The 17,234-nt window shown below is 38.1% G+C and overlaps 1 protein-coding gene across 4 annotated transcripts in view; it reads right to left on the bottom strand.

Annotated features, from left to right (window-relative positions):
- Positions 1 to 17,234, bottom strand: part of CCNYL1 (cyclin Y like 1) — a 36,347-nt gene that overhangs the window by 9,079 nt on the left and 10,034 nt on the right. For 2 of the 4 annotated variants that reach the window (XM_059051422.2, XM_059051432.2), the window contains exons 3-7: positions 15,412 to 15,446; positions 9,902 to 10,002; positions 6,344 to 6,379; positions 4,097 to 4,148; positions 3,007 to 3,126 (exon numbers count right to left, since the gene is read on the bottom strand). In XM_059051422.2, coding sequence (XP_058907405.1) covers positions 3,007 to 3,126; positions 4,097 to 4,148; positions 6,344 to 6,379; positions 9,902 to 10,002; positions 15,412 to 15,446 — 344 coding nt within the window. Of the gene's footprint in view, positions 1 to 3,006; positions 3,127 to 4,096; positions 4,149 to 5,658; positions 5,724 to 6,343; positions 6,380 to 9,901; positions 10,003 to 15,411; positions 15,447 to 17,234 lie in introns of those variants that run through there. The other 2 variants (XM_067026696.1, XM_067026697.1) reach the window with 2 other exon arrangements.

Below are 17,234 nucleotides of genomic sequence, written 5' to 3'. Positions count from 1 at the left end.
AGCGGCTCCTCTAAACCTGCCAGTTTGTGAGATGATTTCATGGTCTCTTTTACAGGTATCAAATGTCTATCCTACAAAGAACTGGATGGACTTAACAGCTGAGTAAAGATTACAGAGGTAAGCTGTGATTTGTTGTTACCTCTGCAGAAGAGTATATATGCCATTTGACAAAAAGAAAAATGTCCAGTTTTAAAGAGTATGTTTACTCTCCGAGGGGTTATCAGATTGACAGCTCAGATCCGCCAATGCTCTCCAAACTCACTGTGTTTTCAGACGTGGGTATTGAGATGATATGTTCTTAGTGAAATTCTGCTCCCATTCCCCAGAGAACTCAGCACTCTCTAGTACCCTAAGAACGACTCTCCAGGCAAGGTTCAACTCTCTACTTTATGGGACTAATCAGAGGCACTGAAACGACACTGGCAATCTCTCAACTTCCTCTCGCCTCTATACTGGCAAACTCGGTACACGTGCCGATATTCATTTATCCCACGTGCCCTCCCGTCTCGGAGGAAGTGAGATTTCTTTCTTTTCACTGAAGCTGACTCTTGTATGAATGAAGTTGATCCCATCTCACTTCTGCAGAACACTGTTCCCACAGTTAGTCTCTTTTTGAACAACTTCTCCCTCCCTGTCAGAGGCTTCCTCCAGTGAATGCTTACACGTCCCCAGCCTGTCCCCCACTGCCCCTAGACGGCGTCCTCAGGGCTGAGGCTGGCTCCTCATCTGCCATCCTCTCTTTAGCCCACTTCAGTCAGCCTCCTGCCGCTACCACTCTTACAGAGACGACTCTTGCCATGGTCACCGGTGCCTTCACACTACCAACCCAGGGCTCTTCATCCCAGAGCTCCACTCCCCAGGCCTTCCCTCATACTGAAAGAGCACTGCCACACGCCCAGCCGCTGGGACCAAAAACCTGCGCTTGAGTTATCCTGCTCCGGTCTGTTAGAACTTCTTGTTATCTCTACCTTCACTGGTACCCTGACCGCTCTTCTGTCTGTCACTTCTGACTTGTATCTCTGCCTCCCAACAGACTAGTCTGTTCTCCCCAAAGCAGCCAGGAGAGCCTCTTAAATTAAGAGTACTTTATGCGCCTGCTCCAGATCTGCCAGAGGTTTCCCATCAAACAAATACCTTCTTCCCGTGGCCTGCAAGTTACGAGGCCCTGTGCGGTACGGCATTGTCCTTCTGTGACCTCGTCACCTATGTTCTTTCCCTCATTCCCCACACTGATCACAACGGCCACCTTGCTTTTCCTTGAACACACAGAACACGTTCCTGTCTCAGAGCCTTGCGCTTGTCCCCTCTGCCCGTAATGCCAGCGTTCCTGATCTTCCTCGGCTCAGCCAGGTCCTGGGTTCAAACATTACCTCTTTAAAGAGGCTCTTCCTGATCTTGCTAGTAAGCCCCTCTAATCAGTTTATCCCTTTACCTTGCTTTCTCTTCATCATGGTTTTTACCACTACTTGAAACAGTCATCTTTTAAAAAATACTCATTAAAAAAAAACTCATAGTTTGCTATACACCTGAAACTAACACAACACTGGAAATCAACTGTACTCCAATAAAAAAAAAAAACACAAACATTTACATCTTCCACACTTGCTCCATAAAGGCAAGAACTGTACTTATCCAACCTATTCTCTCCTCCACCCCCCCATATGTAGAAAACTGCCACAGAGTAGGTATTCGGTGGGTATTTATGACATGAGCAACTTCTTGGTAGCATTTAGCGTCTGGACCCCATTCTCCTTCTTGACCCTCTCCTGGTGTCTCTTGTGATTCTCTGCTGGGTCTCCCTACCACTGTAGCCACTCCCCTGGGGGTGTGTCCCTTCAGTGCCGATAGTCCCTACAGATCTATCTTCTACCCACTTTTTATTTTACATACTTTCTCTGCATTTGAACAGCTACACTTAATTCCCTCCCTCTAGCTCAGATTCATGCTCCAATCCCATATATTCACATGATTACTAGACACTGCCATTCTGCTGTCTCGCAGGTACATCAAGCTTAACTTGTCTACGAAGAAATGCCCCTCTTCCAACCCCAATGCTCTCCTTCCTACATTTCCTAGCTCTCCCCACGCAAGCACCATTCCTGCCTCTCTCAAGCATGTGCTAAGCACTCCAAGTGGGCTGTAGCTCCAAGAAAAGGCCTGTGTCTGATCCAGTGCCCACTGAGGGGTCTCCTTCCAAAAGGACAAGCCTCCTCTCCTAAATTCTGCCTTGACAGGAGCAGGCAGTGAGTGGCCTAAGTATTCCTTCCCTGCAGACCATGCAGCTGACTTTCCCCCCTCCAGGTCTGCTATAGGGAGGAGTAAAACAATCCCAACTACCTCACACTTGAATATGATTTATTATTCAAATGATAAAATCTTACCATAGGAATTCGGAATGGATGGCAAAAAGGTCCTTACACAGCTGTAGCTTAGCAGGCTACCTAGAGTAAAGCCTTGTGAAGTAGGACTGGCACCTAATCCTGGGCAACTTCACATGCAGGCGGTAAGAGGACCGCAGGGATGGTTAACACCACTATCCAAGGAACAGAGAGCTGAGGGCAGCAGTTCTCAATCAGGACACACATCAGAACTGCCCAGGCAGTGCAGTCTGGGACTCAGCTTCAAATTACACGGAACCTGTTTCTGCCCGTGGACCAGATAGTGTAGTAATTGCCCCACCCTACCACCACAGCATGCGTCGTCTGTGTGCACGTGTGTGCACTGCGCGTGCACGTGGGTCCTCAGGTGTGGAAGGAGAAACCAGAAATCTCTGCTGCTGCCTTTAAGAGCAATTGTTTTGTGATGAGAAAAGCAATGGCAACATTTTAAAGCGTAATGATCATTAAAGCTCAAATGTGTAAACGTTACTTTCTTTTGGTAGGTCTCTCTTAATAAACTTCGAATGATCATTTCAGGAACCTACTTTCATTTGGGAAAAACAGGACCATACCATGTGTACAAGACAGAAATTTCTACAGACGCTTTAGGAAAAAAAAAATATCTTACCAAAGTTACTATTGCACATTCAGCAGTTAGTTGTGCGGCACTAAAAAGAGTACGAACAAATCTGTAAATGAATTTGTGTTCAGGATCATGCTTAAAGTATTCCTCTGGAACCTTTTCTCGCTGAAAGGAGAAAAAAATGCAGTATAAATATCCATTGAAGAAAAATACTTGAAAGTACCCTTAAGATAGCAGTCTTCACACTTGGGCCCACGTGCCCCTTAAAATAATTTTGATTGGGTGACATGTCTTGTAGTCTTTTAAATATAAACAGTGGGATCCTACAACACCACAGAGATCCAATACTCACCACCATTCATTAAAGAAAAATACAGGCACAACCTCAGAAAATTTATGTATTTCCACCTTCCTCCCCACAGAATTCTAACCAAATGTAAACTATTGGGTTGGCCAAAAAGTTCGTTTGGTTTTAAGTAAAAATAAAAGACACAGTTTTCATTTTCACCAAGAATTTTATTGAATATATTCACTAACCAAACAAACTTTTTGGCCAACCCAATATTTTTAGGCTCAAAAGTCTTGCTGATCACCATATGTCATACTTTTCTGTAATCAACTCTGAAAACATATTTCCAGGGTCCTGTAACCATAAGGCTCTAAGAATGTGCTGTCCTATACAGCAGTCACCAGCCACATGTGGCTACAGAGCACCCGAAGAAGTGAATTTTAAAACTTTGCCATTTTAATTGGTTTAAAATTTAAACAGTTTTCTAATTTTCTTCTTAGAGGTCTTATCATATTAGGTTTATTTATAAATATTTATATTGTTTGATGCTATGGAAAATCATCCTTTAAAAAGATACATTTTCTGTTACTTGGGTATGTTTACTTACCTGCTCACTATTCATACAAAGTGCAACTCGGTTCTTATCCATCAACCCCTTATATAACAAGCCTTCGGTAAAATGACTAGACACAACATGGCGTGGGGAAGAAGACTTAAAGGAAGATGAATTTGACTTCGAGCTGGAGGAAGTAATTTTCTTCTAGTAATTAATTTCAAAGCAAATCAGCATGAAATAAACACAACTGTATAACAGAAAAATACAACTTTAATAAAATTGACACTTACTGTGAGTGGATGTGATCTTTCATCAAAAATATCCAAGGATCTATCTGCATCTCTATAAAATAAGAATGTGCATTAAAAAAAATTAATTCAGGAGTTACTATCTTAGTAAAATAAAATATCTGCTAGGAGTAGAGAGAGGGTAGAGGAAGCTTAACCTTCAACAAAGCAAACAGTTTTATAAATTCTTCTCCTGGATTCCGCCCTTAGAAAGGTTTCTTGACCTATTTTTACTCAGCACATCAAGTTCTGTGAAATCTTTTCTACAACAACCAGCCAGAGTTGCCTTTATAAGCACTGACCCTCCCTAACAGGCAATGCTAGTAAACCAATATATTTTCACTCCTCTAACCTCACGCTGGAATATGCAAGAACATTTTATAAAGCAGTGGTGGTGGGCAATAAATTCTTCTAACTTCAATGAATGTGAATATGAGATTCATGCTTTTTTCCTGTTTTTTTTCCTCTTTAGTTCTTTATATTCTTATTGTGTATTTCTTCCTGTCTCTTTTAAATGGTTTTGAGTTTAAAATATAATTCTTTTTATTTTAAAAGAAACCAGGCTTTTTATTTAAAATTTCACCACACTAATACATTGTGCTCATTTAAACAGCGGTTCTCTAAATGTGGTCTGCAGGCCTCTGGGATTCTCCCCTATCCCCTCTTCAGGAGGCCCAAGAGGTCAAAACTGCTTTTATAAGAATACTAAGACACCTGCCCTTCACATTGTGTGACATTTGCTATGGATGTATAAAAGCAAAAGTGGGTAAAACTGCTGGTTTCTGAGCATGAATCAAGGCAGTGGTACCAAACTGAATTAGAAGTCATTCAATTATTCACTGCCACTTGCAGTTAAAACTCTGCTTTAAGAACATCCTTGATAAAAGAGTAAAAATTAATAGTGTTCTTAAACCTTGGTAATTCTTTTTAATATTCTGAATAAGTGGAAAGTATGCATTAAGCACTTTTACGTACTGAGATATGGCTGTGTTAAGGAAAAGCACTTGTGACTTAGTGGTAAGTCATTTTTTTCATCGAACACCATCTTTATTTGAAACACTTTTTTCATCAAACACCATCGTTATTTGAACGTACAACTGACAGTCATTCTTTCAAAAATGAACAAAGTGAGCCTGTCACTTCAAGAAAAATAACTCTAAAGTTATTTGTTGCCAATGATAAAATTCAAGCCATCAAGCTAAAAATATCAGGATTTTTGGAAAACTTGTACCTTCTATTGTGAACTTGACAACTTCTCAATATTTAAAAGACTTCTCTGGTAAGATTGGTGGTGATACTAACAAAAGTGAGTTTTTGACACTGTCTAAAGAAATGTGAACCAATACTTTCCAAATGACCAAGGTATAATATTATAATATCACATACAGGTAAAAAGACCTACTCAGTATGCATGACAGATCAATGGGTATTAATTTAACATAGTATTTACTACAAGTTCATTGATATGATTTAGAATTCCATTTTAACTAATTTAAGAAACTAGCACATGCAGACTTTTGGTACAGTATCAAAGAATATATTATCTGAAGGCTTTAAAAATACACCTTTTTCCAACTATGTATCTGCATGCGGCTGGATCTTCTTCATATTGTTTCTTCAAAACAAATGACTGAAGAGAGAATGGATATGAGAATCAGCTGTCTTCTATTAAGGAGATAACTTTTCTCTCAACATTTTTTTGTTGTGGAAAATAATTATTTTTCATTAAAAAAAAAGACTTATGTTAAACACTGGGGTTCCCAATCAGGGGTGATTTCGTCCCCAGGGGACTTCTGGCCATGGCGGGAGACAGTTTCGGTTGTCGTAATGTGGAGGGAAGAAGGTGCTACTGGCATCTAGTGAGTAGAGGCCAAGGGTGCTGCTATATATCCTATAACGCACAGGACAACACTCCACAACAAAGCATTATCTAGCTCAAAAATTTCCATAGTGCTAAGGAAAACCCTGTTTTAACATACAATGGGTTTAATTTTTTTAATTCTCAATTTCAATTTCTAATACAGTAAATTATCAATATAACCCATATAAACAAATACTCTTTGGGATGCTCAGTAACTTAAGAATTAAGAGTCCTAAGATAAAAATAAATGATTCACTTCAATATTGTAATAAAAGCACTCTAATAATAAAAGCTTATGCCAGTAACGTCTATAGTTATTACCTAATGCTAAACTTGATACCTTGTAAATTAATTAGCTGCAATAACAGATAGGTTTTAAAAGAGCTCACCTGTTCTTTATGTGGTAATATATTGCTAAGGTCACACTGTGGAGGGAAAAAAATACATTGTAATAACTGATTTTTATCATATCAGGCCTGAAGACATTTTTTAAAAGGGGTTAGCAAGGCGGGAAGACCTTCCAGAGGCCCAGTGGCCCTGAAATCCTCTAATTCAGAACAGTACACATGGGTGCTTTCCCCCTTGTTTTAGGTTCTTCGGCTTTTAGCAAAATTAGGAGACCCAAAATGCTAGATATGCTGTTAGAAGGCATGTTTTGGTTGATTATTATAATATATAAATTATTACATACTTCCCCTGTCATTTGTCCTTCTACACACAAAACCTTCTGTCCTGTACAAGTTATATCTATCTTGCTTAAATTTAAACCATATAGTTTTGTGTGTGTGTGTGTGTGTGTGTGTGTGTGGTTTTTTTGTTAGCCCCTGCATTTCAGTTGATTTAGTTCGCTATCCACCTACCCATCCGTTTTCCATTATTTCCCTAAAAGTAAGTAATAAAAGTGCTCTATACCAAAATGATTTAAAATCACTTTTACATAATTATTAGAAAATTTAATAGCAAAATTTTATAGCCACAAAACTGATGATAGGTCTAGCTATCCTGAAATAATCAGTGCTAATAATACAGCATAATACTACAGTATCCTATTAATGACAGGTATTTCCAAATTATTTTAAATAAAGTATTAACGAACAGACAGATACAAGTCCTTAGGTACTCTTTTTTAAGTTACTATATTCCTAAGTTATTCACAGATGTTGTATATTAGGCAACAAAGGGGTTCTCTGGTTAAGTTATATGATACCCTTTGTTCTCAGTGTCTAAAATGAAACTCAAAATAATTGAGGGAAGGCAAATCTGAATTTTATAATAGGTCTATAGAATCTTAGCACTTGTATAAAGGCCTGTAACATTGTTAGCATCAAAGATGGATACTTCTATAGTGCTTCAAAGTTTCATCTTCAAATTGATTTTAAAATCACAGAATTAGAAGTTTTATGATGGAAAGGACCACTGAACTGTAGATGACATTTAATTAAACAACCTATTTTACAGATAAGGGAACCAAGGCTTAAAACTGACTTACCCAAGGTCCCACCAATTATAAGAAGCCGTTCTCTTTCTCCTGCCCTCTAACCAAATAGTGGCTCCCAAGCTCAGCTGCATACTGGGATCATCTGAGAAGCTTTAAAAACTACCTGGCTTCTGCTTCAAGATGTTCTGATTTAACCGGCACTGGGTATGACTTGGGCATCAGGATTGTTTTTAAAGATCCCCATATGACTGCAGTGTGCAGCAAAGTTTAGGAATGAACGAGTTAGGGTTAAGATCAGAGAATCACTCGGGATGCTTTTGTCCATATAATCATGCTTCACATCATTCCCCATCCTGTCAAAAGGTGTGTGTGCGTGGGTGAGAGAGACAGAGAGACAGACAGACAGACACTGTGTCTTGGAGGCGGGGGCAGGCGGGTGGACTTTGTGCATTCAGAAACATATATCTTGAAAAGTTGCATAAGTGATTCTAATAAGGCTCACCTAACCCACTGAGAACAACTACCCCACTGAAAACTAACTCCATGATAAACATTTTCAAAAACATTCCTAAAAGCCAATTGGCCCTATTAATTTTCTCAGTAAACCTTTATTTCACCAATAATGAATGTGATGAATGATCATTTTTAAAACTTAATGAAAGCAAATTAAAATTTACTGTACTTCCAAAATTAGACTAGGTTGAAAAAAAAGGGATGAAACCTACTTGTCTGAGCAAGGTTAATCTTTTTTTTTTTTAAATTTTATTAAATTTTATTTATTTTTGGCTGCGCGGGGCCTTTGTTGCTGCACGCAGGCTTTCTCTAGTTGCTGTGAGCGGGGGCTGCTCTTTGTCACAGTGCGTGGGCTTCTCATTGTGGTGGCTTCTCTTGTTGCGCAGCACGGGCTCTAGGCACATGGGCTTCAGTAGTTGTGGCACACGGGCTCAGTAGTTGTGGCGCACGGGTTTAATTGCTCTGCGGCATGTGGGATCTTCCCGGACCAGGGCTCGAACCCGTGTCCCCTGTGTTGGCAGGTGGATTCTTAGCCACTACACCACCAGGGAAGTCCCTGAGCAAGGTTAATCTTCAAAGTACTTTTGAATTATATACTGGACATCAGACTCTTTTGAATTCAAAAGAAGCTGTGACTCTAGCCAAAGTAGGGTGGTTTTTGTACTCACAGATTCAGTGTCTTGGCTGAATAAAAACATTCAGTGATTATGTGATAAGTGCCCAAACTCAGGACTTTAGAGAGAGATGGAGCTCAGTTTGTGCTGAAACATGATTTGACTGCAACTATTATTGTAAGCAAGAGAGGACAGTTACATTATTATGACTGTGAACTTGCTGTCTTTAATTAAAGTAGAAGTTACTGATAATTTAAGTAGCTAAAAAAAAAAGCTGGCACATCAAAAACCAATTAAAAATATAATTAGCTTATAAACTTAAGACAAAAAATAAAAAACTTAAGACAAAAAATAAAATTAAGGATAAGGATATTAATATTTTCAAATAGCATTTCCCAAACTGTGTTCTGGAAAATCAACATTCATATCCTAAGGAGATGTTAATAATTCGTGGACAACCGCAAGGGAGGAGGCAAGAAGCTCTGCATCCCGTTTGGATTTTTTCTCTTAAATAAACTTGAAAGGTTCATCATTAGGGTGTTTTGAAAGTGCATCTCCGATCGTGGACTATGAGGTGCTCCCAGAAATTAAGGAACAGTTTTCGTCATCATGACACTGTTCGTGTCTTCTTAAGTATAAGCCTGACCACAGCCATGTTTCTGAAACCTCATCTCTTTTGTTGTTCTCTGCTGTGATTGATACAGTTGTGTGTTGGAGATCTATTTATATATATAAGCAAAAATTAAATGTATCTATTAAGTTAAAAACTCAGTTGAACAAACTTCATCTACAAAAAAATTAAGCTTGAGTGTGTATTTCTTAAGACTGGTTTGATATATTTTCCCCCTCTTTGGGGGACAGGAAGGAGAAGTAAAATTTCATACAGAAATAGTGCAAGAAAAAAAATGCACAGTGGGATAAATCTGACAAAATCCAATTAAATTTAAATGCAGATTCACGTTGGTGCCAGTAGGGGACAATCTGTTCCTTCTTCTAAGAGTAGCTTCCAAAGTAGTATACATTGTTTTAGGACTACAACTCATAAAGAAATAATTTTTTCTAGAAATAGCCAATAAAAAGTACCTCTCTTTCTCATTATGTTCAACAACGTCTTAACAACAGAAATGCGTCAAATAAAGATTTATACTTTTTCTGGGATTTCTTATTTGCTAACTGGCTTTCCCTTCTATCATGCACTCTAAGATTAAAATGGAAACTGAAAATTCATATTTAGGTCCTTGTAATCAATATATAGTTGACACCAGTTTTTTAACCTGATCACTGAAAAGGACAATTCAAATGAATGAAATTATGTATGGCTAGGATGCTTTTAGCGATAAGGGGGTCTGTCACTCAGCCCTTGGCAACCTAGTTGTACTCACCATTTTATTGTGGTTCTAAGATTAGGCTGGCTGACTGTGCTGTCATCTAGAAATATTGTTGAGCATGAGCTATACTTTTTAGTAAGCTGCCCTGGAGATACCTGAAGGGGAAGGGAAATAGAAGAAAATGTCACAGTAAGTTAAACCTATAAAAGTGTGGTTTTTTCCTTGGTTAAAATGTCAAACGATAAAGCATTAAGATTTTTCTTACACTCCATGAACTGCCTGAGTGTGATATCATGTGCAGCTCTATGGGAAACCTCTACACTCTGACTGCCACAGACAAGCTTTGAGAAATGGGTTATAAAATGCTGCCTGATATAGTACCTATAATCAAACCTGGCAAGCACCTGTTATAAATTACCTTTATACTAACATAAAAAGTTTAGAATAAGATTTCAGGGTTTTTTCCTTAAGCAATGAAATGAAGCTGAGATTTCCTATTTCTATTCATTTACTACAATAAAATGTAATGCTTTATATAATACCGACGCAGGAGCATTTCACTGAAGTAAATGAACACCAATAATAAATGTATTAGTTCAGGAGACAGTGTGACAAAACAAACGTTTTCGAATCAGAGGCTGGGCATGCCACGGCTGCTCTATCACTAAAAAGCTGGGGGTGGTCAGTCTCTCTGGGCCTCAGTTTCCTTATCTGGAGGACAAAAAGGTACTGCTTAAAGATTCTCTTGCATCCAAAAAAACGGATAAAACAACTCGGAGAATTTAACTTCTCACTTCATGTTTAAGTAAGACTGCCATTACATTACTCAAATGAGAACGTCAGAGAATACTTTCCATTCATATCAAAATTGTACTAATTCTGCTCTACGTGTTACTTGACACTCCTGCCTCACCCATGCTGCTCTCTGCCTGCAATGCTTTTTTCTTCCTCCTGTCCCAGCAAGCTTGACCCCATCTTCCCTCTAGGATCCCTTTGCCAGCAGGCACTCACACATCGAATTTACCAACTGTTCTGTTCCATGGTCTCAGCGGCTTGCATAGTACCACCCTCTTAAGTAAACAAACTTCTCCAGGTTAGGAAGATTCTTCTCCTACCTCCAGTTACTGAGCACAGAATCTGGGACAAATTAGGATTCAACAAGTGTTTGAGAAATTATTTAAGATCAGTTACAACTGGAAGGTAAATGTTACTAAAGATACAAATTCGTGAGAATTTATCTGCAGTGGTATTGGATAGGTGACAAAGAACTTTCTGAGACCCTCTAGAGAATGAACTATCTTTAAAACACTTTAGAAGTATCCATTTATTTGTGAAGAGCCCATGAACATGGCAATAGTCAAATACTAAAATGGCCTAAATTATGTTAGGACAATTCTCTTCCTTAAAGTAAGGCCAATAACCAAATCCCAATCACTGAAAGCAACTGGAAGGAATAGTAGCATTCTTTAATACCACAGAATACAAACAATTTTAAAGCTGGGTTTTGTTTTTGGTTTTTGTTTGTTTACTAATTCAGATGAGCCTTCCTTCCTCCTACTAATATAAAATAGTTTTCACAATGCTGTCACACTCTCCCATCAGTGTACTCCACAAATACATGAAAGGTGAGGCAGGGAGAAAATCTAGTTGATGCTTTTTAAAATACAGAGCATTTAAATAAAAATTGCCAGTATCCAATAAGCAGAAATATCCAAATGGTATATAAAACACCATTTTGCTTGCTTCAGATGCTTTATGCAAAGCCACTTATTCCTTATTAACAAAAAGTTCTAGATGCAACATATTTGAAAAGTATCACTATTTGGAAGACTAATTTCTCCTTCAAGCTAGAAATGTTTTAAACTAAAACTCTGATATGGTCCTTAAGCTATTTGGTTAATGTGTGATTTTAGAATCTCAAAAAACAGATACAGCATGAAAAATGAAAATTCACTCATTCAAATACTTTGATTCTAAACGAAGCAAGTTATCTTTTAAGGTCACTACTATTAGGGTATAATATGACATACACTACACGTAATAAAAGTCAATTCTGACCAAAAATCTATATATATGAGGGGAATAAAAATAGTAAGGAAATGTACCAAAATATAGACTAGTTGGTAGAGCTCTGGGTGCTATTTATTCTGTTTTCCTCTATTAAAAAATTTTTGTTCTATTATGAATGTATATTGATTTGTCTTTGGAAATATTAGTGCTAAAACATTAAAAATTTTTAATTAGATGTGGTCTATAGTCCTATGGGGGCTCATTTAATGTATCAGCAACTTACAGTCTACTGGCTTGATCCTACAAAAGAAACACTTCCACAGGCCTACTCCTGAAACTATTCAAACTTTCCAGCATCTAGTATTCACTAAAGGATGGCAGAATTGAGGCCTCTGAGCAAAGCCTAGATATATTAGCTGCCAGCAAATTACTTTCCTCTCATCTTGCTTGAAAATTTAAGATAACTGTCCTTTATGATTAAAGCCTTACCATTGCTGGCTCACAACCTCAGTAAACTACACTGACACACATAAGGGTATAAAATGCAAATACAAAAAAAATCAAGTAGCAAAAAAACACTACTGACAGTTTAATGCTCATAGGTATTATTTCAATTGGTCACTGAAGAAGAGTATTTATCTTCATTCAGCACTAAGGATGGAATAGATGGACTTTTACAATCTTTACAAGGGGAAAGGCGGCTTAGTAGACTTCAGGTTTAATTATGAAGACTAGAAAATAATCATACCTAGGAGGCTAGTAAGTAACAACCCCCCAAAACTTATCATTAAAGGTCAAGTACCTGTTGAAATCCTGTCCCCACACAATGACTCTTCCCACTGTGCCTACTGCCTCTGATTTTAACCCATTAAAAGAATAAAGCTGAAATTCACTTTTTTCCTCCCCCTTTTCACAAGTTTTGGATATGTTTATTAAGAATCAATGACTTTAACTGAAAAATGTGTAATAGTCCATCTATGTTGCACATTAATGGACAATATGGTAGGGTGAGTGGTTTGAACAGAATTCATACTCAAGGCCTTAGTAGCAAAGTATAACATTCTAATTATAGGTATAATCAAAAATATTGCCTGAATTAATATCGTTCATTATATTGAATTAAAACTTCAAACTTAGAACCTATATTCAAAGAATAAATCTAAGTTTGAGCAGACGGACCACAAATCTATTTCCTCTCCCCCTTCTTTCAGAGATATCATCTCACTAGAATTAAAGGCATTTTTTAAAAAGGCTATACATAAGACAGGATAAACAGCAGATGATTTTTAATAATGTTTGAAAGGTGGAAAGACTGGATAACGGAGTGGTAACTGACATGGCAGAACAGAGGAAGCACAACCTTGGTACCTACAGAGAGTGACTAGGACAGGAACAAGAAAACCAGTTTGTCTTACAGAACCCAAGGCAGGCTCAGAGTTCAGAGGCGTGGTCCCCAAATCCTTGCAGTGAGGCCCATCAGTTAACGAGTTGTCCAAGTGATGCTTCCAATTAGATCTTAACAGCCAGCCAGGGACCATCACACGTTTGAGGGAAGCCCCCAACAAGTAAGAGATCAAAACAGGAAGACAGAATGGGACTTCCCTGGTAGCACAGTGGTGAAGAATCCGCCTGCCAATGCAGGGGACATGGGTTTGAGCCCTGGCCCAGGAAGATCTCACATACCACAGAGCAACTAAGCCCGTGCGCCACAACTACTCAGCCTGCGCTCTAGAGCCCATGAGCCACAGCTACTGAAGCCCGCACGCCCTAGAGCCTGTGCTCCACAACAAGAGAAACCACCGCAATAAGAAGCCCACGCACTGCAACAAAGAGTAGCCCCAGCTCACCGCAACTAGAGAAAGCCCATGCGCAGAAACCAAGACCCAATGCAGCCAAAAAATAAATAAATGAAATAAAAGGATGTTTAAAAAAAAAAACAAACAAAACAGGAAGAAGGAACTGATTGGAGTGATAAAACTCAGGAGCAAATGAAAACTTGAAATTGCATCAGTGAAAAAAGAATGACAGGATATAAAAGAACTCTATAAATTGAAAATAAGGTAGACAAAACACTATATTCAATAGAAGGATTCGAGCATAGTCAAGGAAATCTCCAGGAAGCAGGACAAAAAGAAAATGCAAAGCAGGAGGGGAAAAAGGTTAGCGATCTGGTAAGTCTAGGACTTCCAACATCTGAATAATAGGAACCTGGAAGAAAAAAACAGAATATCAAAGAAACACACAAAAAAAGGTCTATACCAAACCAAATTATGAAATTTCAAAATCCAAGGGAGAGAGAAGGTACTAAAAGGTTCCAGAGAAGGAAGAGATGGGGGGAAATGACTAAAATCAGTAATGTACAATGTATCATACAATGTCAACAGGTTTAAGAGCAACACTGTAAATGAGAAGATGAGAGGGAAATGTCTTTAGAACTGCAAAAATTAGTTTCAACCTAGAATTCTATACTTTATCAAATCGAAAGAGTTTCAGAGAGGCTAGATCTCTATAAACTTTCTGCCCATGTGCCCTTTTCCCAGGAAAATGTGCTCCAGTAAACCAAGGAAGTATAACAAGAGGGAAACAGAATCTAGGACATAGGGGATCCAACACGAGAGAAGAGTTATGTGAGATCCCAGATGACTTCACACAGATACCCCAGGAAAAGAGGCACAGAGCAGGCCTAGGGGAACACTAGTCTATATGGGAGTAGGAAGACAAAAGATTGGGGAAAAGTATCTCCAAGAAAAAAATGGAACAAATGTGGCTTAGTAAACAGAAAATATGTTTGATAGGCATGTGACAAATGTTAAAACATTTTGGGAAAAAAATAGCTGTTAGAAAACAGGCAAGTGAATATAGTCAGGAAATTAATTCCACAGAAAAAAAATGAAGAATGTGAAAGCAGGGAGACCAGGCAGGGAGCTACTTACTGCATCTGGCTGTGTGAGATCATGTTGGCTAGGAAAAGGGGGATTGGATTATCCTAGAGAAGTGCAGAAGTGCTCCAATTTCATTAATATTTAAGAAAAAGAATGAAGGGTGTACAAGGAGGAGGCACAGTCAGAGAACTATATGGCTCAGCAATGCACACACAAATTTGCAGTCGTAGTAATGTAAACATTGATTCTGATTTAATAAAAACTGATACATGTTGAGGGAACAAAGGGAGGGAAATAACATCATGGTAGAGTGAAGAAGCTAAACTTTCACCTGCTATGACAAGAAGTCAATGGACAGTGCTAAAAATTAACTTACCTATTATACTTTTATTACTTTGGTTAAAAAATAGGATCAAAAAAATAAGGCAAAAGAATTTAAGGCAGATCTTTATACTACAACCATATTATTGAAATTTAACTTAAGTGTCAGAACCCTTGAAAAATGGGCACTACTAAGTCAAAGACTTTCCTGAATACATTTGATAATTAGGAAAATAGAGATTTAGAAAATCTACAAAAAAGATTCTACAGTACTGGATCCATCATATTTTTTAGGAATCACGGCAGACATATTTTTAATGCAAACTATTAACTTTTCAACTGTTTACTTACATGGTTTAAATGGTTGCTCTTCCTCTTTTCTCGCACTAAGAATAAAAAAAATTAACTGATGAATTCTGATACAAATGCCATAGAAAAATAAAAGTAGTTGCTAATTATTTGATGGATTACCAATAACACAGTGAGATAAAATTCCATTCCATTTAAAAAAATAATTTCCAACAAAATATATAATTTAAATCACCCAGCAAGATGAGTCCTGTAAATAAAACCTAAAAACTTAGTTTTACTTTTTTGACCTAATAGATATTCTGTATTAGGTACAAATGAAAGACTCCCCATTTACAAAAGAAAAGGACAAAGCAAATTAGGCCAGGTGAGAAACTTAGCTAATAAAAAAATTTACCAGCTGCATAGCTGAACTACTAGCCAGTAGTATTTTCTAATTCTTCATTTACACACAGCTTAATTACCACAATCTACAGATGACAACTCTAAGAACCAGTTTCTGGCCAGGCACTCATCTCTGAACGCACCAGTATCTCCGGAAGCATCCTGAACCACTTAATGGTAACCTACTCAAATACCTTACTGAAAAAATACACAACTGGAAAGTAACCTACGTTAAATGTAAATTTTAAAATGAGTGTGCTGACCTACATGAACATATCTACAGCACACAAGACTGTTTTGCTCCAACAAAGGCCAGAAGAATAAAAGCCTGAAGAGGGTCTTAGGCCACACTCTTGCTCACATTGCCTCCTTTAACTCCAGACGGGCATCACAGGCACGGATCCCTTAAGGCTGAAAAGAGAGACAGGCATGGGACAGCTTCTCTTTTACTGTCTCCAGAGCCCCTTTACATGTGAGCAGCTCATGGCTCTGGAAGAACCGAGACATAGAGCAATCCTAACCAGAAATGAGTGGCTCAAGTACACACACTAGAAAAATGCAAGTTAGAAACCCTGGGAACTTCCAGGTTGGTGAACAGGTAGTACCCTTGCAGAGGGCATCAAAGCTCTGTGCCCTGTCCCCATGCCTGGCCCTATGCATCTCTTCCATCTGGCTGTTCCTGAATTATATCCTTTTATAAAAACCAGTGATCTAATAGAAAAAAAACAAAAAACAAATCAACAATAAAAACAAACCTCTGTTTTTTATTGTGCTGCATCACTTTAAATATTATGGAATGTTCACTTCTTGTATTCCTGATCCCATAATCAACTGAAAAACTTGGTCATGTATGGCGTTTTAGCAAATAAACTAGGATTTAACATAACATTAAGGAAGACAAGCAGGAGTGCAAAAAATTCTACGGTTCTGATTCTCATCTTAAAACAAGGAGGACATAGGAAATTTATATGAGTTTCACATGCTGAGGATAATCTTCTGGGAAACCCCATAAGGCATGTTGCTCTTATTACCCTGGCACAGCACTACATTAGGATGAGAAAGTTTTGAATAGCTTAAAAGTTCTGAGTAGCATAAATCTGGATGTGAGATAGGCTCATCTGGTTGAACACTGGGTAAAACAGGGCCAAAATCACAAGGCTCAATTCCCATATATAACAACTGATTTTTCTGATTTGATCAAATGAAAACCTAACTGTGACCTAAACTCTATCATTCATCTTTAACATATGTGCTCTTTGGAGCAAGGGGAAAAGGACAAAGTAGCATGGAGAAATAGACCACATCTAAATCATGTGGCCAGTTGACTATGTTGATAAAGAGGTGGCAAAATGTATAAACAGATAGTCTAAGTGTTCTCCTCACTAAAACACTGACAACTAAAGGAAAGTGTATCATCAACATATAAAAATAAGACAAGTGAATACATGAAAAAGTGAAACATTTAAACCACTGTAAGAGTT

Source organism: Kogia breviceps, chromosome 2 (genome assembly GCF_026419965.1).
Source record: "Kogia breviceps isolate mKogBre1 chromosome 2, mKogBre1 haplotype 1, whole genome shotgun sequence".
Lineage (NCBI taxonomy): Eukaryota > Metazoa > Chordata > Mammalia > Artiodactyla > Physeteridae > Kogia > Kogia breviceps.
This window is presented reverse-complemented; position numbering and strand designations above follow the sequence as displayed.